This window comes from Pieris napi, chromosome 1 (assembly GCF_905475465.1).
Source record: "Pieris napi chromosome 1, ilPieNapi1.2, whole genome shotgun sequence".
Classification (NCBI taxonomy): Eukaryota; Metazoa; Arthropoda; class Insecta; order Lepidoptera; family Pieridae; genus Pieris; species Pieris napi.
Genome location: NC_062234.1, coordinates 9,020,623 through 9,046,192, shown reverse-complemented (window position 1 = coordinate 9,046,192; position 25,570 = coordinate 9,020,623). Strand labels below are relative to the sequence as shown.

The following is a 25,570-nucleotide window of genomic DNA, read 5'->3' as shown; positions in this document are numbered from 1 at the left end:
CCCGTGTGTTCTTTAAATATTAAAAATGCTTAACTTATTTAAAAATGTTATGAAAGGTCAGCTCATGAATCGCTAAATATTTATTAGGTTAATTAATTTGAAGTTGACGAGTTTATTTACAATCACAGAACATGTTATAAAAAAACCTACATTTTTAAGGAAAATTTATACAATTATATTGCTTTTAAAAATATATTTAGCAATATTGCTAGTTTTATACGCGGTAACTTTTACACCAGCCCAAGTTTGTTGAACCATAAACAAAGTGAAAGATATTATAAAGATGTGGAACACGTCTGTTACCTTATACGTTAGATAAACAACTTATACGCAATCTAAAAATACGAAATATCCTTTTGAAGTTCATTCGTGGATGATTTCTTCAATAATAGTAGGAATTTATTTAACATATTGTTACTGATAACCGCAAAGCTTCGTTAACGTATTCTGTTATTTCAAGGTCACATCAATTTATTTATTCCCACTTAATTGCATACTGATATAATATGTCATAAGCCGCTAGCAGCCGCTTTTTCACTTATAGTCGATTACTAAAAGGTAAGCGTTAAACCACTAACTGTACCAATATTCATAAAAATCGAGTTTAACCTAAAAAAATTGATGATAAATGACAACGATTAACGATTTTGTTAATCTGTAAAGTCTTTAATCCTTTATTTGTTACAAGAGTAACTTTGTCACGCCGATTAAGGATCTAAACACCATTGCATAACGGACCAAATGCCTGTTTCCCAGACTACTCATTTTAAATACTTCAAGCGTCGTCGTTATAAGGCTTCATTTAATTGGATTCTAACTGGATCAAACAACAGACGGCGCAAATCGCAGTAACATGGAATCAAAGTCCTTTTATACCTTTAGACAGGTCATACACACAAAAAAGGCACAGATCTTGACAAGTACTTAAATGTTCTTAATTTAAATACATACTCAAGATATTGGACACTAATACTACTTTTTATTGCTCTTAATATAAGCCTTAACTACGTATAAAGACGATATAGTAGTTTAAGTTGAATTCCAAATTTGATATGTAACGAAAACCTCATTTCCTAACAAGTTAGGTATATTCCCTTGTCCAGCACATGATAAAATATTTAAAGAGCGATACGTTAAGGTACCTTTACCCAGAGATAAGTGCCTATTTAGGTTAGTAACATACAAATACTAATCGTTCCGGTAATCAAATGCACATAAGTTTTACGTCAACAGTCAGTGTATTGTACATAATTATCCTTCATTTGGTTTGTCACAAGGAAAATAAATGGCGTTACGATACTTTTAATGATACAAGCATTAGTATAAGGTGAGTAACCAATTGTTATAATAGTGAATCATTTACATTCTATATTTAGTAGAAATAAAAATTGTTTTCTAGAACAAATTATATCTAATCTTAGGTATAATATAATTAATTAAAAATTTTATTTCCTATAATCTACTACATACGCCTTATAGCGTAGAGTGAACTCTTCGATCTCTTTTTAGCTGCGTATGGAGTGTGTGTGGAAGTGATTAAGGTTAGGTAGGTAAAGTTAAACGTTTTTATTAAGATATTGCTCATACGGTACTCTTAAGTAGCCGAGTGAATGAAACAAATTTGTATGGAAATTACATTAGTTTACGCTTTATCACATGACCACTTCCATACACATTTGGCGTTAGTGGGTCGAAAAGTGATTTTGGTGGGGCATGCGTCAACATTACAGTTATTACGAGTTCTAAGCCGTGTTTAGCCGGAAATTACTGTGAACATACTGTATCGTCCAAGAGGCTATAATCAAAAAAGTTACAGCAGCGTTTGTTTAGCTGAAAGGCACGTGTGCCATCATAACAACATCAATGTTTCTAAAACATATGCCTCGAAGGAACGGGCCGAAATGTAATAATCTAAACACGTATACTAATTTAGCTTTAAACAGTAATCAATAGCTGAACCGTATTTCGATATTTTGATGACATCATTATGATTACGTTGCAATCGGGATCAAGGCTCACATTGGATCAAATAAGTAAAAAATATCTTAGTTCTAAGAATTTTTACAAACACTATAAAAATAATTCCTAAAGTAAAAAACGTATTACGGACCGATGTAGGTATAAAAAATAGAATTGCGATATTACTGAGCAGTGGTTTCTATTAACGCCACAACAAAAAAACGTAGAATATTTTACTATTAATTAATTATTATTATTGTATTTACAGGTTTATTTAAATAATTGAAACGTATATATTTGTAAGTTGGTATAGGCGCAACGTTTATTTAGTGATAAGATACACTTGCCGGAATATCCATTGTGTAAGGTTAATATTATCATATTTATTTTAAGTTTATAGGGAATGAAATGTTGCAATAAACAATACTATTTATTGCAATATTTAATTATAATATTAGCTTTCTGTTATGCATAGGTTGTATACCTACTGCCTACCATATTCGTTCGCGTTTTTATTTAGTTTCGTCTCATCAAAGCTTCAGAACAAATTTTATTAAAATTTGAGCTCACCTGTTCAGCAGAATCCGAAGCATTGGGTCTATAACGTGATAACACGGGCCGATTACGAGATCTATTTAAAGGCGAGTCTGACAAAGATGCCATTTTATTGCACACACAACACTTAAACAGTCGCTCAATTATTTTAATTTCAATTTATTTACATAAAACAACCGTCAATGGTATGCGAAGGAAACATACTGTTACAATTACAGCAATATGTTGCTACCAAATGCGATACCACATTTTCCGTCGACAAATCACATCCGGAGAAGAGTCGAATGAAACCGGGTGAATCAACGCAAACTACGGCTTAAAGCACTGATAAGAATTTAATGTTTTTTAAATTCCCTAATTGCAAGACTAATGCAAATCAGTTTACTCCTATATGGTTCTAAAATAAGTATTTCACGTCCACAGTTTAATGCTCCGTACTGAAAATAGCTATTGTTAAGCGGCAGAATTCTAAAGCAGGAATTTTAATGACAGAAAAATGATCTACGAAAGAACGACCACTACGCGATTCGACTTTCGCATACTGGAACAATAGCAAGGGCGCGTCGAAGTGACAAATACAGTCGTCACTGCAATCCGTATCGTATATGTTGCGGTCACTTATGCCATGGGGACATGGATATCAGTGTCAGAATAGTGGACAAGTCACAACAATCGAGGGCTAAATAGCGGTCGCGAATTCCTACTCGTAATTCAAACAACGTGCAACGAAACGTACTCGTACGTGCCCAATGGACAAACGGTCCTTGGCCTCTGTGACCTAATAATTTATTTTTTATTATATTGCATACATAAATGACAACGCTCACGATATGGTCACCTACTGACTTCATTTGACATTTTACAAAACGAAAGTCTACATATTAAAATACCTACTCTATACAACTTACGCTGTGTTATACATTCGGACTCGTGTATTATAAAAAAACCTTATAATAATAAATTGCACTTACCGCTAAAATCGCAATGTCGTAGAAAATCAGCACATGTAACAAAAAATGCAAACATTAACATTTTTAATCAATAACAATAGTTTTTGAGCCGAGGCCCGTTCGATCATATTACTTTCGATCACGTACCAAAACAAGGAAGACAACATGTACCTACGTCTTCTAGGCTATCACTACCCATGTAGTCTGATTCCATTAAATTTTATGTTCCAAATAGGTATACATAGTAAATAATAATGCATAAGTGAGAACACGTACGTGCACGACAATATCCATTAAAAAATACAACAATGAGTCTCTGCCAATATAGAGAAAACATGCCAGCATTGTTTTTAATTTCAATGTTTATCTTGTACACACGAGTGAGAAAACTATTATAAACAAAGCGTTTTCTCGACATGACAAATGCATTATCGAAATTAATCTTACATAATAAATCCGATGCGTCTGTCGAATCCATCGCGATTAATTCAAGGAACCATCACAAAACCACCACAAATACTGTCACTAATTTAACTGTATCCACGTCTATGACTCAATCAAATAAATAATAATAATTGAGTAACATGGTAAATATTGACTAAATAACAAACATACAAAATGTGCGACTAACTAGAGGTCTGGGTATAGTTTGGCGTGCGTTTAACGGCGGTGACGGAGAGTGGTTGATACGTATGCACGCGGGAGCAATCCGTAAGGGAACGGCAACATATGCAACTGAACTCTAAGCTATTTCAATACATGCAGGGAATTCGCAACTCAACAGATTCCACAGCGCTAGGGGTGGTCGATCTAAAGCACTTTATTTGAGGTCAACTCCGCTATGGTACTTTAATGATGACACAAACAAGAACTAGGTCACAACTACAGCTTTATCTTCGTATTAAAAACGTCGGTTGTAAGCAAAAAAGCTTTTTGTTTTTGGTAGACTCGATCGAAAGGCGAATTTTTTCGTTGCGATGAACAGAAACTCAAACAAAACTCTTAACATCAATTTTAAAAACGAATGTATGGTACTGGTCCTTAAAGGTTTGGTATTTTTAAATTTTATTGGTACATTTTCTAATATGCTATTACAGCCAAACCAGTAGTTACGGTCACGGTGTCAATTTACAGCCTTACAGGACGTAAGTACGTCACCGTGGTCGGAGTTCCGCTAGAGAGATCAACGTAAAGTATGAGGTTACAAGCCTAACGTAGACGTAAAATCGGAGTCAACAAAATAATGGCAATGTACCTTTTCAGAATTTAATAAGAATCTATTTATAACTAGAAACTCTCCTAGTTATAAATATACAACTTTTTTATTGAAATGTGTAAAAATTTCTATTATTAAATTAGAGATCTTGCTCAGGAGAACTTGAAATTTGCAGACAAAGTACAATCAAACTTCGTAACTCAGATCAGGTCTTTAAGCCCCAGACAAGTATTTCGACCTCTGGACATCCAGGTAATCTAACTAGGTAAGTCCCTCCCTTCCCTCTATTTTTCCAAATTATTAAAACATGGCTATTTTAAAAAGTTCAAATAGCCACTTAAAAGCTACACATTCCAACAAGTAGTGGGACACATGCAATCTATTGGCAAAATTTAATCTAAAAAAATTAAAGATTGCACATCGATGAGATTTAAAAGTTGAATGCTGGCCTATGAAAAAGTGTTGGCCATTATAAATAAATTTATCAAAATGTAGTATATATTTACTATAAGGCCTTCACTATATATATATATATATATATTGTATATTACAAAAAATAATATATACTTTTGTCTAATAAACAAAATCCTGAAGAAGGCGGTTATCATGTATGTATTACTGGTTATGTCGCACCTTAAGCTAAAGGTAAAAAAATATAACTATAAAGTTAATTTATTTTTCTTTGGGACCTTGAATATGAACATCAAAATTATAACCCTCAGTATCATATCTAGGATAAGGAGAGTGACCTCCATACAGTGAAAGCTATTGAAATATTAAATTGTGTTGTTTTGATACATATCTTATTGTGCAAAGCAGTGGCAAAAAAATATTTCTTACAACTGACTTAAATCAATTAAAAGAAATGAAGCAACAACCTAAGAATCTACAAGCAATACTATTTTTTAAAACATTTAGATATTATTCAAACATTGAATACAAGCTTGCTAAAAATTCATAAGATCAAATAATGGATGGTAAAAATTTCATGCTAAGTCCTTCGTCGTGTTTGTCCTTGTTTATAATGCTGTACAAATAAAAAATCTACAGTAGAAAGAAACTAAAAAGTGATCGTGATGCTCCATCAACATGCATGGAAGATCATAATTTTTATTAATTACAGAAGTCGACGCTGAGGCCTGAGGGTTTAACATTGATCTTCATCAATAGACAGAGTTTTTATAGTTACTACATGAGCAATGAAATCCTATAAAATACCTTATTATAACGCTTACTGATAACAGAATAATATCTGTTAATTTTTGCTCCTTTAAGAATTAACATTTCTGTTTGGCGCGAATTATTTTGCTTATAATGCAAGTCTTTTAACCAATCAATCTTACCTGATCTCTGCATATTGATACAGTAAACAAATAACAGCACATTAATATCAATTCAAAAACATATTAATACAAAGCAGAAATTTTAAATCAGCACTTCACTATAGTACAACTGTCAACAGCAACACCCGCCCTTACCCTTTGCGGCAGCACCGGGTAGAAATTGATTTTTTGATATTCTTGCCAGATTAGAGGAAATTTCTGGTTTTTAATTAGATTAATAGTTGAATTGGAAAAACTAAAAATAAGTAAATGTAATTTTAATTATATAATGTAAATTATATCTATAATTGATCTATTTTATAACAAATATATAACAAAGGAAGTATAGATTGTTGTTAGTTTATTATTACTAGCAATACTTATAAAACAATCTTTATGCTGCAATCTTTGGTACTACTAAGTACTGACTAGATAGTCCACTAATTATGAACGGGACAAAAAATTATTTCTTGTTTTTTTTATATAGAACAGGGGACAAATGGGCAGGAGGCTCATCAGATGTTATTTGATACCGCCGCCCAGAGGACTCGAGAGTGCGTTTCCGACCTTTTAAAAATTGGTACGCTTTTCTCTTGAAGGACCCTAAGTCAAATTGGTTGGGAGCTTCAGTGGCAGCTGTTTCCACTTAGTGGTGGTGAGCGGCAAAACTGCAGTAGAAACATGGTCGGGGATAGGACACAGCCTTGTGGTACCCCAGGCTTCACGGGTTTAATCTCGGAACATGCTCCCTCAATGACGACCTTGATGCTCCGATCGGCCAGAAAGCTGGAGAACCACTCGCATAATTTCTCGTGAAGCCCATAGACTGGATTTTGCACGAGAAGCGCTTTATGCTACACCCGATCTTTTTTTTATGTATGAATATTTTGTGTATACATCTATCTTTCAGTTTAGTCAATTGTGGTGTTAGTTGTAACGGTTATAAAATTTTTGTTTAATTTTTGTTAAGCAAAATTTCTTAAGTATTTCATACCTAAATATATAAAATATAATATATATAATATAATACACCTAAATATAAAATAAAACTGGCATGGTGGCTATGAAAATTATATATAAAATATTTTTCATATTAAGTACAATAAAGATTAAAGCAGTTCAACTATAATAACGTAATAAATAGTGTTGCTAACATAAAAAAAAGGTAATTTATCACCTCAAACCTCACGACGATTCTCTTAAGGTGCGCTAACACGAGGGAAATAATTGCTCGGCGATACGAATGGACCGATCTGGAGCAATTTCAATAAATTCAATAAATTATTTCGGCGATATTGCTTCTAATTGCTCCAGATATTTCATATCGCTCAATGTCGCAGATACGAATTGACGAATATCCAATGGACTTGGAAATTCCTAGCAATTTTTGTATATGTCTCATTCGCACTTGTTTGTTTTGCGGTCTTGCTTCCGCGGGGACAGCGAGAGATCTAAATAATAATAATTTCTAATTACTTTATTCAAAAGTAATTCAAAGTATGTTCGTGACATTCTAGTAAAGTTTTTGAATAATATATTATCTAATTCTTGAAAAAAAAAACAATTAAATTAAAGAATTAAAGAAAAATTAAAAAGTAATAAATTAAAAATTTAATAAATTACTTTTTTCTTTAATTGTTTAATTTTATTTTCACAATGAAAATTGCGGCCTCTTTGCCAAAAACGATCGCACCCAGATTTGACGCACCAGACGCCTTTTCCCTTTCTTTCTTTTTTGTTTTTGATTAATAATAAAAAAAGCGCTACAAGCCGCCGCAGCAAGAAGAATGTCGTCCATAGCGAGCGAATACTTAAGGTGCGCTTACACGAGGGCAATAATTGCTCGGCGACACGAATGGACCGATCTGGAGCAATTTCAATAAATTCAATAAATTGCAATAAATTATTTCGGCGATATTGCTTCGAATTGCTCCAGATATTTCATATCGCTCAATGTCGCAGATACGAATTGACGAATATCCAATGGACTTGGAAATTCCTAGCAATTTTTGTATATGTCTCATTCGCACTTGTTTGTTTTGCGGCTTGCCGTCTTGCTTCCGCGAGGAGAGGTCTAAATAATAATAATTTCTAATTACTTTATTCAAAGTCTGTTCGTGACATTCTAGTAAAGTTTTTGAATAATATATCATCTTTACATAATGAAAATTTTGTCCTATTTGCCAAAAACGATCGCACCCAGATACGCCTATTCCTTTTCTTTCTTTTTTGTTTTTGATTAATGATAAAAAAAAGCGCTACAAACCGCCGCAGCAAGAACAATGTCGTCCATAGCGAGCGAAAACTGAAATGCTCGTGTATGACAGTATTGCCTAGTTGATGAAGTTGCGCCATATCGCTCAATATGGTATTGCGCAGTATTGATGCTTGTTGCCGTTGCCGTAAATTGCTTGATGTAGTCGTGACGTCATAATTGACGAGTATTGACTGGAATTGAGCAATTTTAGTTGCCCGTGTAAGCGCACCTTAAAATGCTCGTGTAGGACAGTATTGCCTAGTTGATGAAGTTGCGCCATATCGCTCAATATTGTATTACGCAGTATTGATGCTTGTTGCCGTTGCCGTAAATTGCTTGATGTAGTCGTGACGTCATAATTGACGAGTATTGACTGGAATTGAGCAATTTTAGTTGCCCGTGTAAGCGCACCTTTAAGCACTGACTCTAATATTGCTTTTCATTGACATCTGCATTTCTATTAATAGTTGACACTTGACAGTTAATAAGGGTTGGTTTAGTCTTCCGCTTCTGTAATCTGTGTACAATAGTAAAGGAAGGATGTATGCACTGTGCAATAATCAATAAAATACAAATTACAATTTTATTTTGCAGCTTTCCCGCGTTGTTATAAACATGGATAAGTATGTACTTGCTTACTACCTATTTGCTATTTAGTAAAATTTCAACAAATCAATACTTGTTTTGTTTGAGTTTATCTTTGAGAATCTTATAAATAAATTCTAATTCTTCTAATTCTAGAGGAATATTCATTTGTTGTTTATTTTGCGATTGCTGCTCGATTATCTTAACATAAATTCAGCTTTATTATGCTCAAAAGTTAATTATTATCACTATAATATTTTCAGCTTATATGGTCGTGTGATAAATCAATCCCCCGACGATATTTACTTGGTTTATTACTAAATCATCCAGCGACGTAGAGTAGATTCTACATTTGTTTATTTATAGAAATGAAATAATTATAAAATATAATAAATTGGTAATTCATATTGTAGAGTAGTTACTGCAGCAACATAATGAAAAATCTGATCTGTTCGCAATATATGATTCCTATTTTTAAACCAAGTTCTATTAGCAAGAATGTTTTTGTTACTATGTTCCAAACAAACTTACTTCATTACAAAAATTATTTGATGAGACCGGTAAGTATGTTTTGTGAAACATTTTATGACAATATTTCAGGATTTTTTTTCTATTGTACCTAAATAATATAAAATAACAGATCCTCCAGCAGTGGTGTAACTATACCATCTGGGGCCTGTGGCAAATCTTCTTTTGATGGGGCCCTATTAGTAAAAATCGTCAGTACTCAGTTTAATTTTAATAAACTTCGACATTTTCAGTGTACTCAATTACACATTGTATATGTCCCACTAATGGCCATAGACACATCTTAGGCGAGGGGAAATGGTCTGTAGTCTCCACGCTAGACCAATGAGTATTCTGACTTCACATTCATCCATAGAACATAATATCTCTCAGGCAGGGGCCTCTTGGGTCGGGGGACCGTGGTAATTTGCCACCCCTGCCACCCTATTGTTACGCCACTGTCCTCAAGCTAGCTTTTACTTTCCCTGATCTTAGTCGCTACATTCATAGTACTATTTAGTAAATTTAACTCATTGTGTTACCCTTTCTACTATTATTTATAATAATGTTTTTAACTTCCAGATTAAATTTTCCTTTGCCAAGTCTGTCATAAAGATTAAACTTCCTATAACATTAACAATAGCATGGCCTGCAAAACTAAAATTTACATCTTTAGAACAGAAAGAAATCTTTAAACCTTCTGTGGAAGTAACCAATGTTGCTGATTCATTGTTTGAAAATGGAAAATATGAGGAATGCTTCAAACTTTTATCAAGCACAGAGGTAGTGTATTGTCCAAGTAAATAATAAGTCGTCTTTAGTACAAAATTTTGTAGTAACCTTTTAATAATAATGCAAAATATTGTAGCTTCTATGGACTATTGGAGGTGATGTTAAGTAACATTTTTAATATCACTCTAAATTATTTATCAAGTTAGAAGTTAATCTTATGGCAACTTTAGACCTGATGATAAGTACAACATATAAGTCCAAAAAATAATGAATTATCTTAGATAATAAAATAAATAAATAGTTTAACAATTTACGTTAAAATTTTTTTTTAAAACATATGAAATTCTTTTATATACATATTACATTACTAATTACAGGATCAAAATAACATAGAAATTAAATGGCGTGTATGTCGCGTTTTGTACAATATAGCAAAACAGCCTAAACATGACCAAGCACATAGAGATGAGCTGATTTCAAAAGCCTACAGCATTATTGCTGAAGAATTAGAAAACCATTGGGATCATTTTGCTGTCCAAAAATGGTATGCCTTAATATTGGACTTAAAGAGCACTAATGATGGTGTAAGAAAAAAGATACAAGAACTGCCGAATATTAAAAAACATATGGAAGTAAGTTTTTATTTTTAATCTTTATATATATAATTCTTCTGTGAGTGTGTATGTCACTGAACTTCTCTCAAACGACTGGACCGATTTTGATGAAATTTTTTGTGTGTGTTCAAGGGGATCTAGGAATGGTTTAGATAAATCAGCCCGGCAGGTGGCGCTGCAGTCGGTACTTTCATACTTTAATATCCTAATAGCTTGAAATATCATGCAGGACAACATCTATGGGGTCCACTAGTGTTATATAAAATCATATCAGCTAAACATATTAGTGCACCTATCAGAATTACAAGGTGTTTTGTTTAATAATTGACCTGTTAGGTGATGCTTGTTCTGGCTCCAAATCATATCTATTTTCACAGGTAATATGAGTATGTAGAATAGTGACTCTTAATTAAGATAACTGCGGCTCATAGACGCCATCATGTTTTGCCACTTAATTCTGTTACTTTTATATGGAAAGGAAACAAAACAATTTTATTTAAGGCTTTTATTTTTATAAATAAGGAAGTTTTGTTTGTTCAGCATCTGTATTGGGATAATTATACAAATAATATTTGTTAATTATTATAAAGTTTAAGAACATACCTAGACCTTGTTTCCACAAATGTTTTGTAGTTGGCGGTTAACTTGAACCCAAACGATGCTGCACTACTCCACATGCTTGGCGAATGGTGTTATCAAGTCACTGAGTTTCCATGGCACCAACGGAAAACAGCCGAAGCCCTATATATGCCTTTACCTTACTCCACGTATGAAGATGCCCTAGACTATTTTTTAAAAGCAGAAGCAGCTCAGCCAAGATTTTATAGTGTCAACTTATTGAGACTTGGTTGTTGCTATCTCAAATTGAATAAGGAGGACCAAGCAAAGTATTACCTAAAATTGGCTGCCAGTTATCCTGCTAAGTCGAATGACGATCATCTTGCTAAAAAAGAGGCAGCCAAGATCTTAAGGAAATTGAAAGTTAAGTGCGATTTTACTATATCGCCATAACTTTGGTATCTCCATTATTATTTGTAGTAGGTAAACTTGTATTAAATTCATAAAATAAATGATGAATTATGTGGAACAAAATAAATACACATAAATGGATAAATTGTTTTATTCAAGTTTTACAACGCGTACAATATGGGCGTCTTATAGCTATTAAAAGTATATTTAAGATTGACAATAATTCACTTAGTTGTTAACTAGCACAACACCCATACACATATAAAAAAAATGCATTTTGACAACAAATAACACTTCAATAGGAAATTATTAGCAACAATACAAGTTAAATATTATTAATACATATAAGGATAAAAAAGGTCAAAATATTCAAGAGTGGACAGATTACGATGGACCATATGTGTAAGAATCCAATCCAAAAGTAGATTTGAGTTAAATAATGTTCCAATAATATGAAAATTTTACAAAATTATAAATAATAATTATTTATATTCAATAATATACACTAACCATAATTCGTCGCAACGGTTTTAGATTCAAAGCGATACACATATTTTAGACTATGTTTATATGTGTGTATATAATTAAGACAAAAAATATTTTTTGGCACTCATAATAAACTTATACGCTTCTTATAAATCCGAATAGCGGAGGCTTAAAGAATTCTTGACTGAGCTATCAAGACGAATTAAATACTGAAAGTATTTGTGCATATATAGGATAATATTGACTTGGCTACAACAATATTTATACAATATTTTTATATTGTGCCGTTTTCCTGTATATTGATTATATCTAGGTTTAATATTAAGCTCAGCGATACATTAAAATAAGCGTTCAAATGTTACATTAAAAGCGTAACATTAAAACAACCATTGCTATAAATCATTCAAAAAGTTTGTAAATGCCAAAATGAGTTTGGTTTTGTCAATTTCTTAAATAAGTATCACAGGTTTAAAATTATTCAAGTTAAAATTTCTAGTAATAGTCTAGATAGAATATAAGTCTCAATTGTCATGAAAGATATTTTTCTCTTGTAAATAGGATCCTTAAATAATAAGATTAATGGGTTTAATATTACAGGTTACAACAATCCAAGAAAAATAAACATTTCTTAAAGTCGACTACGTACTACGAAATTTGTATGAAAAACCCGAGAAGCGCTGTATTTTTTTTTAATGTAATAGGAGGCAAACGGGCAGGAGGCTCACCTGATGTTAAGTGATACCGCCGCCCATGGACACTCACAATGCCAGAAGGCTCGCAAGTGCGTTGCCGGCCTTTCAAGAATTGGTACGCTCTTTTCTTGAAGGACCCTAAGTCGAATTGGTTCGGAAATACTTCTGTGGGCAGCTGGTTCCACATAGTGGTGGTGCGCGGCAAAAACTGCCTTAGAAAACGCTCTGTTGTGGAATGACGGACGTCGAGGTGATACGGATGGTATTGTATGGTATGTATGGGCCCCTATTTGGACCTAAACAAACACCTCTGAATAGAATTTTAAGTCATACAACTTTTATGCAAAATCGAGCGCTCAAAAGCTGTTAATATATTGTATAGTATTAGTATTCACGGTGACAAACTTGACGAAACAATCGTTAAATACGTGGTAAGCCATCAGATCTGTTTCTTTTTATCGTAGTCAGTATATGACAAATAAGTACTTAGTAACAACAGCGTATAAAATGGTTAATATTATATAAATAGGAGGTATTTCTCATGTACAAACAAGAAACAAGCAAACAAATTGTTACATTTGTTGATCACTTCAATATTTAGAGCACACATCAAGTGTTTCTAAAGGCCGATTTACATTATCTTAGTGTTTAGGAGAGTGCTTTAGGATAGTACTTTAGTTGAAACATGTAAACGCTACTTGCTTTAGTAAACGCTACGCTAATGAACTTGCCTTTCAAGTTGTACTAAAGCACTCTCCTACACACTAAGATAATGTAAATCGGCCATTATGAAAATCGCAATGCATTTACTCTAGGGTACTTTCCAAAGTTTTGTTTAAAAAATCCAACTAAATACTTCGGTGATAGTAGATTAACCCCCTTATTTATGGAAACCAAATCAGTATAATTACACTCTTAACTTACATACTGGTTTGGCCCTTTCTCGTGTTTTGTAGTTAAATCGGTGTTATTAATGATAGCAACGGATTTTTTTAAATGTTTTCACCTTGTTGGTTATGAACATTTGGGGTTTAACCATAAATTACGTCTTTTAGGTATCAACGCTTCTCAAGTCAATACGGTAAAAATTAAACAGAATTTAAAATTGAAACTGATATGAAATTCACTAGTTGAGATTCTTTGAGTGCTTTAACATACTTATGTAAATAATACCAAGTAATACAAAATCATTATTAAAATAGATTCATAATAGTACATTTCAATGTCAATCACAAAATTCTTAAATACTATAAGGAAAATGCTTATACATATTTACTTTCCATTAGAGAACAAATATAAAAAATCGAAACAAAGATAAACAAAATGGCTATAACACATGTTAATAGAAGCAAGCCTTTGTAGCCTATATGTCTAACATTTAAGTATTAATATAAAAATACAATCATTCAAGGATCTTTTCCCAAAACAAAATTCTATAGCTGTAGTCGCATTAAAACCATAGATTCAACTTACAACATACCTGGCCCATCTTGTTCTAGATTACCGGACTTTTCGAAGAACATGAAGTCCTGGAATTCAAACGTAAATTCATATTAGTAAATCATTTAAAGAGCAGAGATGGCCTAGTGCCTAGTCTCGACAAATATCACGCAATTTTTTTCTTTTTGAAAAAAAAAATAGGAACGGTAGGACGGTTGACCCTAAAAAGGCCATCTTTGCAACTTCCCGCTAACTCCATACCTAAACGCTCAACATTTCACTTATTTTGTTTTAGTCGTAAATAAAAGCACGAAGCAAATTTTTTCTTTTTTCAATAACAATCCAATGCGTTTACGTAAGAAACCCACATTTTGAAAAATCTCACGTGAGATTGGGGGTTGGGAGAGGGGGTTGAATAAAATCTCACGATATCTCACCAGGGGGGAGGGAGGTATAAAAAATAAAAAAAAACACCTCACGTAATTTATGGACGCCCCCTAACAGAAATAATCAAGAATTACCAAAAAATACTTACAATCAAAAAACATGCTCCCAGCAGAACTGCCTTTATCCTGACATCCAAATCCATTGGGAACGTGATGCCGAAATAATCTGAATCGGTGAATGCTTCACGGGCCAAACCCGACCACTGTTTGGTTATTTTCCCCACTTTGGTCTCACCATCTTTCGAGTAAACCTGAAATAATCAATACAATTACAAAAAACAATTAATATATTATTTACAGAAAAGTGATTGTTAATTAATAATAAGCGACGAGATATAATATTCTTCAATGACGTTAAAAAATTATACATAAGTCGAAGATATTAAATAGATTTAGGGATTTTTTTTAAATGTATTTATTTCTGTATTTTTGGATACAAAGAAAAAAAAAGTTTTTTTTAAATATGTATTTAGTTTAAACTTCGCTAAACCTCAGCAAAGTTTAAATAAAAATAAACGAATCAAACATTTAAGCTAGCAATCCTTATAATCTCATAACATATTTTTAAAATAAAGTTCCAATAAAGATGACAAAAAATGGCAATAACTATAACCAGAAATAATGTCTGGTAAAAATGAACAGAAACGCAGAAATACAAAATATAATTGGTACGATTAATTTCATTTAGCGTAGGTATATATAATATAAGCATTGAACACTGTTATTGATTAATAATTATTATTGTTTAAACTTAGATAACTGTTGAACTGAAACTAAATTACTTGATAATTCAATGATTGTCTAAGAACTTATTGCAGTACGTCAATACGTGTTTGATAAACATGTTTATTGTTTTGCTGCAAGATTCACGATGCCTTGTACCAAATAGATATTGATACTCTACCAAAAAATAATTTTAACTATTCATTTGAAGTTTCCCATTTTACAATGAGATTCCCTAAAAGCTTCTCTCCCTAAAACACTCTAAAAAGCATTATATGAGAACAAAAAATCTACTTACATTAAATTGTACATCTCCACAGATAGATAGCGTACAGACTGGCCCTTTGATTTTAAGCACAACTTCTCCTGTGGCGTTCTTTATGACGTAGCAGGGCTTGAAGATTGACCACTCTTGTTCTATGGAGCCAAGGACGGTACCATGAGGGGCAGTTACTTCCATGCTTTGTAACCAACATGGGCACCAACAAGAATCGCACGCCAAAGGTCGCTTTAGGTGAATAACCTTAAAATAGTAGTTTTTTTTAAATAACCTACCCACCCTATATAGTCTCTTGAAGTTTGTGGACCTTTATGCATTATATTAAATTCTTACTGTTTGGTTTAGTAATGAAATATATTTATACAATGTACTGAAACTAGAGTAGGTATGATATTGCATTACCTCATTCTGAAAGTTGTCCATGATTTTCATATCAAATGGACGCATCCGTCCACAGCAATTTCTTGTGCAACAATCATTATCTTCAACAGCATAATATACTTTTTGACCTAACGCATTTTTAACTGTGTACTTATTATTTGTTTCAAAACCAACAAACACCTCCAGAAGTTCCACTTTTTGATGTATAAGTAATTGGTCAATCAAAGACAGGTATTCCAAACCAGGAGGGCAGTTGCTGAGTCCTTGCGGTACAGTCATCCATCCACCTGTCTCAATAAAAAAAAATAATGTTATAGCATTATATAAAAACAATATTATACCACTAGGTATAGGTGTAATTACTGAGAAAATTTTTCATGTACAGTATACATACATTTAAAAATTTAAAGCTGCATATAAGCTGGTAATTTTATTATGCAACAAAGATTATGTTAAGACAAAGTAAACGGAACGTAAGGAGTTACAACAAAAACATGTAATTTACGACACAAATTACAAATTCATTTGATACAATAACTTTAAGTTAAATAAACACTACCTCACACCACTATATGCCCTCCACCACACTATGATTATCTACAATAGCATGAATCAACCTTTTTTCATCGTCAGACAAAAACTCTTCATATTTATTGCATTTAGAAGTAAAAATTATCTTGTATAAGCGCTGGAAAGACCTTTTCACATATGAAGTATTAAAAGTTTCCAAATTCACATGTTTATCTTTCAAATGTAGGTTGTTTATTGTATTTATTGTAAAAAATTTTTGAATAAAGTTTGAGCGTATGGCAGATTTTTTTACTTTCATATAAGGCTCTTCATAAAAGTTATCAAAATAACTTCCAGCTTGATTTTTTGACATTGAAAATCAATAATTTTAATTAACTTAGCCCGAACTTATTTTCACTGACAGCAGTACTGCTATCTACAGTTTAATGGACTGTAATGATAGATACCTCTGAGAGGGCTTATAAGGGTAAACAAACATCTTTATTATCTATAAAGAGTTACTACCTCAACTCTAGAATAAATCAATACTTAAACAATTTTGTAATTGATTACAAATAGTTTTTCTTGTTTATAGATGAAATAAATTCAATAAGCACATATTATACACAAAGAACTTTTAAATTTACTAATTTTATAATAAAAATTACTGAATGAGTTTTTTTCATTTATTGTTTTTTTTTTTAAATATAATAGGGGCAAACGAGCCTGCGGGACGCCAAAAAAGGCAGGCATCGCAGCCCATAGACACGGCATTTGGGGGAGGAGTACACTCGAATTTTGAATAGTTGGAGGTTGTATCTCTCAGGGAAGACCCCCACCGGGAGTCGATTCCACAGTTTGCTAGTTCGCAAAAGAAAATGCCTTGTGAAACGGACTGTGGAAGACTTCCAGCCAAGAAACCAGAAAACGAAAAGAGACGTAATGTCTCTGCGTAGACATTGGAGATTGACAATTCGAGAAGCCCGTCGCTGAATTTGGTCAAAAGGAAGAATTTGGTACTTGGGAGCCCCAGCCCAGAGATGTGAGTAGTATTCCATATGCGAGATGGAAGAATAATTGAAGAACTTAATGTAAACATGTTACATACTTAGGTTTAATGAATGCTGCTCTTTAATAGTTTAAGGCTATGCTAAGATTTTCTTACTTGCTATTACAATATATCAAGGCAAATTCAATATATACATTCAAGGAAGAACAAAAATTATGTTTAAGTTTATAATCTGAAACTGAACATTCCTGTTCATATGTAAACAAATATAAAACTTATCAATGTTTTATGATAGTTAGTAAAACACATTTGATAATAATAGTAATTGTTGCTTAAAAACTGGACTTATTGGTTGTGTAATTCCCAAAATTTTCAAAATGTTCAACTTTTTAATAATAGCTAACTTGGTCTTAAAATTATTCCTACCTCTGTGTATATGTGTTTATAACATTGACTTATCAAGATTACACACCAGCTTATAATGATATCCCACCTGGAGCTTGGCCTGGTCCAGGCTGTTGAACAATTGGTGCAGGTGGATATCCCGGTTGTGGTTGAGGATAAGCAGGCAGTGCGTGTGGATATGCAGGATGTGCTTGAGCATATCCTTGCTGAAAGCCAGGCATAAATCCGGGTTGAAAGCCAGGCTGGAAACCTGGTTGGATTCCATGCTGCATTCCTGGTAATGGTTGAGCTCCTGGGGGTAACGAAGGTGGTGGTCCCGGATACCCAACTTGTGGATTCATAGGGTAGCTTTCATTTGCTTTTTCTCCTTCTGCTGGTGGAGCATAACCCTGACTAGATGGAAAGTTAGGACTATATGGCGTTTGTTTGTGAGACATGTTGTTTCTGTAAGGAAGATAAAGTTTACTCCCTTAAAAAGGTCAAAACTAAACTAAGGAATAGGGCAGCGCCTGGTTCATTTAATACAACCATTTTGTAAAAACTGACAGATATATTTAGATTATTCTAGTTTTATTAGATGCCTATCGTAATTTGTTTGAGTAAATTTATAAATACCAGAAAAGCTAAGGACAAAAATTATTGTTTTATCTTTACGAACAACATACCTTAATAATGTAATTCAGTAGAATAGTTTAGTGATTGTTACACTGTTCAATCTCTTTATTTAACCGCACCGTAGTAATAAGTATTTCATATAATTTAAGTCAGGAAATTCAGTATTGAATACATAATGCGGAAAACTCAATTAAATTATTATTTAGATTTTTTGGTTTTGACTCCAGGAAAATCAATAAATCAAGTAATTAGTGTTGCCAAATGGTCTCGGCGACGGGCGACGTAGGCGGTAGGATGAAATCCGATAGATCAGAATCTAGCAACACTGATAATAACAAATGTACTAATTATGGCCGAAAGGTCTAGATACCAGGCCATAAACTCCAAAAAATTTTTTTACTAATTATACTTATTTTAATTTTAAAAATCAGAGTAGGTTCTATAGTATATAGAAAGATAGTATATAGGTTTACCGTCCACCGAGTACCGACCATAGAGTGTAAACTGTACACCACACTCTAGTAATATGTTTATACATTATACTATAACGTACAATTATCGAATACTTAGGAAATATAATAGATTTGCTTGACATTAAGTCAAGTGCTAAATAATATATGAGTCAAATATTAAATTCAGGTTATCGTGTTTATTATTTATTACACAATGTTGTCAATCAAAAGATCTAGAGAAGTTTTTGAACGTTTACAATTACAACAACTTAAGAAAAAAAACTTGCCATAAAAAAGACTTTAGTAAAACCAAAGAGAAATTCCCGTTGTATGGTATTAAAATTAATATATGTTATTGTAATTAGTGTTAAATTACTTTATAAAATATTTACATCATTACAATCAAAATCTCTAAAATGAGACAGATAAAAAAAAAATACAGATTCATTGTTCCCACTCTAGTAACCCCTCCATATTTTTTATCACAAATTAAATAAACATAGGTCAAAATGATAATTTTAATTCGTTAATCTATGTTCTAGCCCTAAATAATATCATATCTTTTGTACGTAATTATAAGTTCATGATATTGCAACATTTGAATCCAATTGTACCAACTGTCATTCACCAATCAAACCATTGCAATTGAGTGCATTGACCAACCTGCTACTGCTGCCAATTCCAGCACTTTGCAAGTCAGTTGAATTGATGTTGCTTCCGCGTTTATAGCTTCGGGTGTGTAGTGAAAACGAAAGAGCTAGTACCGCGATGCAAACACAGTTGTTTTGCCACTTATCAATCTAAAATGGCGTCGCTATTTATCATTTAGTTATCATTCTCTACGTTAACGTTCCTCAGTGATCACATTCGAGTGAGTCATAAACCAACATAGCAATGACATTTTTATAGCACACAGTGGAAATACGTTTCTCAAACGTTTTAGAAGACTAGACAGTGATTTTACACAACAATAATGCGCGAATTCAAAGTGGTAGTGTTGGGTTCGGGTGGGGTCGGAAAGAGTGCTTTAACAGTGCAGTTTGTTTCCGGATGTTTTATGGAAAAGTATGACCCCACCATAGAAGATTTCTATAGGAAAGAAATTGAAGTGGATAATTCTCCGTGTGTTCTAGAGATATTGGATACTGCCGGCACGGAACAATTTGCCTCCATGAGAGATTTGTATATAAAGAATGGCCAAGGATTTGTTGTAGTTTATTCGTTAACCAATCACCAGACGTTCCAAGATATAAAACCAATGAAGGAATTGATAACGCGTGTTAAGGGTTCAGAACGCGTTCCCATATTGTTAGTTGGCAACAAAGCGGATTTGGAACATCAACGCGAAGTGTCCCAAGCCGAAGGCTCGGCCCTTGCCCAGCTGTGGGGCTGTCCGTTTGTGGAGGCCTCTGCGAAAAGTCGCACCAATGTCAACGAAATGTTTGCGGAAATAGTGCGTGAAATGAACGTTAGTCCTGAAAAGGAAAAGAAACCTTATTGTTGTTGTACAGTGCTTTAAAACTTAGAGTGTAATGTGGCATTTATTTCTCGTAAGACTGCAACGGCGAGGTGGAGGCTTGTCCTCTTTGGCTCGACGACTGGCCGCCTCCAGGGCGGCCTGGGCGGCGGCGCGCCAGCCCTGGTAGCTCTACACTTAGCGATCCGGATGCGCGTCATATCAAGTTGTTAATATCTTTGATACATACCATTGTCCAATCGAGGTGCTTTATCTTATATTTTCATACTTTAGTACTGGTAGATTCTCCCGCAATAATAATTTTCATATGAAAACAACAAGTACATCAACTAAATAGGGATTTTTTACATGTATTATTAAAAGATTCCAAAATCGTAACAACTTATTTACTTTTTAAAACATCAGACAGTGTAATTATTGTCATTTTAAGCAACAATAATAATGTATTGTATATTAATATTAGTCACTTTGTACATAATTTATAATTTCATGAGATTAAAATGAGAAAGGAAAGGGACGGTTTTAGGAAGGGAATAAAAGGCCATCCAAATATGCAATAATCTTATATATGATTGTGTAGAGTGAAGTGCGACGAATAAGCGTTTACACCTAAGTCATATTGAAATTGTGTTTTACTGTGTAAATTATGTTTATATATGAGAAATCAGTAATCAAGAAAATATGGACTTAAGATTTGTCAGATGTGTGATTGTGTTTTAAAAGTCTACCAGGATTTGTGATAATACATATAACAAAATATCTATAATAAAAGTTTTAAGTGGGAGATTAATATGTGAAGTTTTATTCATGGACTGACCAGGTAACCATTTAAACTTTATATGCAACAGTATTTTAACTAGTAATTATATTGTATAAAAAGTATACTCATAGTGATTTCACCAGCAGAGTTCAAAATTGCTTTAAATGAACATACAACCAAAAAAATCATATGGTATTATTATTTCATGCTTAGTTCAATGCTCATTTCAATAATAAATTATCAAAGTTTTTTGCATGGCTAAGATGATCCAATTTAAATATTGAAATATAATTGTAGTTTTTAGGATGCTTAAAAAGTATTGAAGTCAACAGCCTTCTTTATTAGATTACAAGTAGAAAAACCTAAAACAAGCTTCTTCATAGTAACTTACAAACAACCTCTTGCTTATGTTTTCTCATTTCATATAGGTACATATTATATATTAGAAGTCCAGCCACATCTTACTAACTATATTTATAATATAATAAAATAACTAAACTAGTTAAAACTTCAGCACAAAATAAAATTATGCTCCCTCAAATTAATAGCAATATTATAGCTAATTAGATTTAATTAAATATACCCTTTTTAAATTATACATAGGTGCCAGATTAAGGTTTGTAATGGATATTAAAAGTAGATAATTAATAATGAGGATTGTTGTTGCAAATTATTATTAAAATACCTCCTGAAGTCCTGAGTAAGGCTCCAAAATACATAAAAATTAATTTGGCTATTTTAAGCATGATACTGTTATTAGTTAACAAAGGAATTATGATAATAGCATGCTTAAAGTATGTTCATTACTTACTATTAATTACCATTAAGTAATAATTTGCCTAAAAAATAAAATGTATTAGTTCAAGGGCCTGTTAGTGGTGCAATAAGAATGGACGCGTGTTTGTAATCGAAAGAAACTGTTGGACCATGACAATCGTGTGCGCAACCATCTTCATTTAAACACCACTTATTCTACATCGTTGCAATAATTTTCTCGATCAATATACAGTTTCGATTTTCCCTTCTATAAATGGTTAATGTTGGTAACAACTTAAGAGAAACCAGTTTGATGAGAGTTCAGACGTTAATTCAGTATATCCTTCTAAATAAAGGGTATAGCTTTGTTTCGTAGCTTTCGAGATAAACTTATTGAGGTACCAAATCTATAAGTTACTTACATGATATCTGTCTTGTAAAGGCTCGTTAAAGTGGGACATGTCGAGTTTAAGGTCATGGTTTGGTTGCTCAGTCGGCCCGAGTCACTACAGGCACAATTTAGGTGCCGTTACCGGCCCAGATAGTTATTTTACCCGGATTCTATCAATTTAGAAGAATTAATTGTGTACAAGGCAGTAACATATAATATACTATATATGTCAATAATAGAATCTGTTATTTGTTACGATAATGCATTGAAAAACGACGTTGGGTTTGTTGATATTTGAACATGACTGATCTGTAGTTTTTATCCTTTATAAGTGAGTAGTTTTATTTATAATTCAATAACCATTCGGGGTAACGTAAAAACTAGTAGGCTGTAAGCTATTTATTAAGGAACTAGTTACAATAGGATTACCTTGTAGGAAACTATCAGTCATTGCTTCGTCTTGAGCAATGTATCCAGTTCTAGGTAGGTTTGTAAAAAAGTTAGCCTTGCATATATGCAGTCTGTAATTTATTATATCCTTTTATTTTAATGGAAACCTTTGGCTAGCTTATGATGCTATCTGTGTTTACTTACTTAAAAGTAGTAAAATTAAGTCGAATTTCCTTTATTTTGCATAGATTGTAAATGTGAGATGTGGCCAATTGGAAAAACGATTTTATATACCGGTAGTAGTATCGAAATAAATAATAGTTATTGTTTGCGGATTAAGTGTTTTAAAATATAGTAACATTATATTGTTATTTATATATCTGCGAAAATTTACACAAAATACCAATTATGATGAAAATACCATTCAAGTTATATATTAAATTGTATTTCCCTACCCAATCTAAGGGGTTTCACAAGCAGGATACATACAGGATTTTACATTTGAACGTAAACTATTTGTTTAATATCGTGCCCTTGTTCAGTAATCTTGATATTCGTGTGTTGGTATATAAAACAAGGTCTCGCTGGGAATAGAAGCTTCGATGGGCGTCTCCCGCGCATCTCGTACGTTAATACGGCGTGTGGGGCAGCTATAAATACATAAATAGCATTAGGGCAGATCGTACATTTCGGAACGAAGTAAATTAAATACCTCATCAATAATTAGGCACATTGCCTAGAAAAGAAAAAAAACTTTAAAATCAGTGTTAGAAATTAGCTAATACTGTTTGATTTTAAAGCTTTTTGTCTCTCTAATTCTCACCTTCTCTCATATGGTTTAGGTTTTCTTTATTTATCACTACGCTTTATTTGGTACTGAACTCGCACAAATGTATTATTTTAACTTTGAGTTCACATTCGCTCAAAACCTATAGTTAAGCTTTTGCTGAATTGCAACTCAATGGCCCTTAGTTCTTATAAATCGAATGTTCTCATCTATACAATCAATGCGGGCATAGCAGGAATTACTGTTGTAACGCATGAATAACTCTCAACTATCATTTATTATGATTGCCTTTGTGTTTAGATCACAATAGCGGTGGCTCTTGTAATAACTATTAACTTTAGTTAATTTAAAGCACCCACTTAGACTACCAAGTTAAGTACGCACTACAGTAAATGTACGCATTAATTTTTCACTCAACAATGCAATTAAATAAAAATTCTTTAATTTTTAATTTATATACATTGTTCTTTGATACACCCTAAATGATGGTATTAATTAGTATATATATTATTGAAGCGACTGGTTATAATTTTGGAATAAAAATTTTTTTTAGCCTTTGTAACATGGATTATGAAAACTTAGTAAAATATATAACAAATTCCACCCGACTTGTGAATTTTTGAAAATTTAATTAGTGTTAGGTTTATCTGAAGTATTATAGTGTTGGCGTATGTAGCTGTTCGACTTGTTGCTTGTATGTGGGCAGCTGGTTGCATTGCAGCAGTCAGCAGCAGTCCTTGGCGTGTTGCGTAAACACCCACCTTGACTTGCATTGCTTGCACCGAACATGGTAAGCTGGTTTAAATACATGTCATGATTTCACCGTATCTATTGGCTGCGATGACACGTTCTGCTTATTACCTTTAAAACTAAGTACTTTTAAAAAATAAGTAATTAGTAAAGACATCGTTATTCGTTTGTGATTTCTTAACGATTTATTAAGAAGGGCTTTCATCATTAATAACTTATAAATTAAGCTTTGTGAACGAATTCTCCAAAAATCTGTTCCTCACACAAGTCTTGACGCTAGTTCTCAGTATTGTAAAGTAAATTAATGCTTTATCTCCTTAATTATCTATGTATCAGAGCTGTAATGGGCCTTAAATATATGATACTAAAGCATATGTTTGTATGATTTGAGGCTTGTTAACGGGTGGGATGAGCAAGTGAACACGTGCTCATTTTCTGAGGGTCGACAATAACAAAATGAGTTGCATTGTTTGCTCCAGCCTGGCTGTGAAGATGTGACCACGTGTTCTCGTCTACAACATGACTACAATATGATGCTGTATTTTCGAGAAAAATCAAACGAGTTTGACTAACTAACCCTTGTACATGTTGATAATGAACCGGTCTATGAAACACCGATTTGGTCGGAGTATATTAGAATGGACTGAATGTGTTTATATTAAATAATAATAATAATAAAACTATTAATTGAATCTTTTTCTATTTTTGCATTATTTTACACTAGAACATTTGGGAACTTAAATTATATGTACATAGGTTCGTTTCTATCAATATATGTAAATATAGTACATATAAGCTTGTTTAATTGCAAGATCGAAATCTCGAAAAAATGTATTAAATAATCCGTTGGAAACAGCTACTCAATATGTATTAAAGTTTAAAGCAAAATTACCCCAAGTTAAATACACAATTCGTATGCGGTCAAAGATCACAATTACTAACTAAAACGGAAATCGATGCTTCGTTGCCATGCCCATAGTATGAAGTCATGGAACCTTATAGGGGGACATTTCATGCATTATGTAGTTATTACTAGTTACTTCAAGTTAATTATGTTTTATTGTAGGTACTTTGTGATAATAATATTATTATGGCATTCTAGACTTGAAAATAATTTCGATAAGGCCTAGTTCGATAGTAGCCGCCACCGGATC

At 32.8% G+C, this 25,570-nt stretch overlaps 4 protein-coding genes and 1 long non-coding RNA gene across 11 annotated transcripts in view; 3 read left to right on the top strand and 2 right to left on the bottom strand.

The window, feature by feature from the left end:
* LOC125058368 (septin-7) overlaps window positions 1-6,176 on the bottom strand; it is a 30,997-nt gene extending 24,821 nt beyond the window's left edge. Inside the window, exons 1-2 of one of the 4 annotated variants that reach the window (XM_047663068.1) lie at window positions 6,024-6,176; window positions 3,486-3,487 (exon numbers count right to left, since the gene is read on the bottom strand). In XM_047663068.1, coding sequence (XP_047519024.1) covers window positions 3,486-3,487; window positions 6,024-6,036 — 15 coding nt within the window. In that variant the 5' untranslated portion in view covers window positions 6,037-6,176. Of the gene's footprint in view, window positions 1-2,529; window positions 3,057-3,485; window positions 3,488-3,611; window positions 3,679-3,911; window positions 4,110-6,023 lie in introns of those variants that run through there. The other 3 variants (XM_047663009.1, XM_047662887.1, XM_047662819.1) reach the window with 3 other exon arrangements.
* Window positions 6,177-8,758: 2,582 nt separating this feature from the next.
* On the top strand, window positions 8,759-12,554 carry LOC125052056 (regulator of microtubule dynamics protein 1-like). Of its 2 annotated transcripts, none has more exons than XM_047652715.1 (5): window positions 8,759-8,882; window positions 9,258-9,404; window positions 9,934-10,134; window positions 10,461-10,715; window positions 11,331-12,554. In XM_047652715.1, the coding sequence occupies exons 2-5, from the start codon at window positions 9,279-9,281 to the stop codon at window positions 11,706-11,708; spliced, it is 960 nt and encodes a 319-aa protein (XP_047508671.1). In that variant the 5' UTR covers window positions 8,759-8,882; window positions 9,258-9,278; the 3' UTR covers window positions 11,709-12,554. The 2 variants fall into 2 exon arrangements, with proteins under 2 accessions (XP_047508671.1, XP_047508679.1); XM_047652723.1 differs by having other exon boundaries at window positions 8,767-8,882; window positions 9,108-9,404.
* Window positions 12,555-13,391: 837 nt separating this feature from the next.
* On the bottom strand, window positions 13,392-18,928 carry LOC125051091 (phospholipid scramblase 1). Of its 3 annotated transcripts, XM_047651244.1 has the most exons (6): window positions 18,705-18,928; window positions 18,127-18,482; window positions 16,136-16,401; window positions 15,752-15,976; window positions 14,820-14,981; window positions 13,392-14,373 (listed from the first exon to the last, which is right to left on the bottom strand). In XM_047651244.1, the coding sequence occupies exons 2-6, from the start codon at window positions 18,473-18,475 to the stop codon at window positions 14,314-14,316; spliced, it is 1,062 nt and encodes a 353-aa protein (XP_047507200.1). In that variant the 5' UTR covers window positions 18,476-18,482; window positions 18,705-18,928; the 3' UTR covers window positions 13,392-14,313. The 3 variants fall into 3 exon arrangements, with proteins under 3 accessions (XP_047507200.1, XP_047507215.1, XP_047507207.1); XM_047651259.1 differs by lacking the exons at window positions 18,127-18,482; window positions 18,705-18,928 and adding an exon at window positions 16,674-17,089 and having other exon boundaries at window positions 16,136-16,405; XM_047651251.1 differs by lacking the exons at window positions 18,127-18,482; window positions 18,705-18,928 and adding an exon at window positions 16,674-17,088.
* Window positions 18,929-19,729: 801 nt separating this feature from the next.
* Window positions 19,730-21,372, top strand: LOC125050383 (ras-related protein Rap-2c). The gene has a single exon (XM_047650191.1). It carries the CDS (start codon window positions 20,079-20,081, stop codon window positions 20,622-20,624), a length of 546 nt encoding a protein of 181 aa, XP_047506147.1. The 5' UTR covers window positions 19,730-20,078; the 3' UTR covers window positions 20,625-21,372.
* A 2,854-nt stretch (window positions 21,373-24,226) lies between these two features.
* LOC125053214 lies at window positions 24,227-25,108 on the top strand. Its single transcript, XR_007117543.1, has 2 exons — window positions 24,227-24,456; window positions 24,896-25,108. It is a non-coding gene; the product is annotated as an uncharacterized LOC125053214 (long non-coding RNA).
* Window positions 25,109-25,570: the final 462 nt, after the last annotated feature.

Coding starts and splice junctions, on each gene's coding strand:
- LOC125052056 (XM_047652715.1), top strand. CDS start 9,279: ATGAAAAATCTGATCTGTTCGCAATATATGATTCCTATTTTTAAACCA. Junction 9,405..9,933: donor AAAATTATTTGATGAGACCG/GTAAGTATGTTT, acceptor TTTAACTTCCAG/ATTAAATTTTCCTTTGCCAA. Junction 10,716..11,330: donor ATATTAAAAAACATATGGAA/GTAAGTTTTTAT, acceptor AATGTTTTGTAG/TTGGCGGTTAACTTGAACCC.
- LOC125051091 (XM_047651244.1), bottom strand. CDS start 18,475: ATGTCTCACAAACAAACGCCATATAGTCCTAACTTTCCATCTAGTCAG. Junction 16,402..18,126: donor TGGACCAGGCCAAGCTCCAG/GTGGGATATCAT, acceptor TTATTGAGACAG/GTGGATGGATGACTGTACCG. Junction 14,982..15,751: donor GTGGAGATGTACAATTTAAT/GTAAGTAGATTT, acceptor TGATTATTTCAG/GTTTACTCGAAAGATGGTGA.
- LOC125050383 (XM_047650191.1), top strand. CDS start 20,079: ATGCGCGAATTCAAAGTGGTAGTGTTGGGTTCGGGTGGGGTCGGAAAG.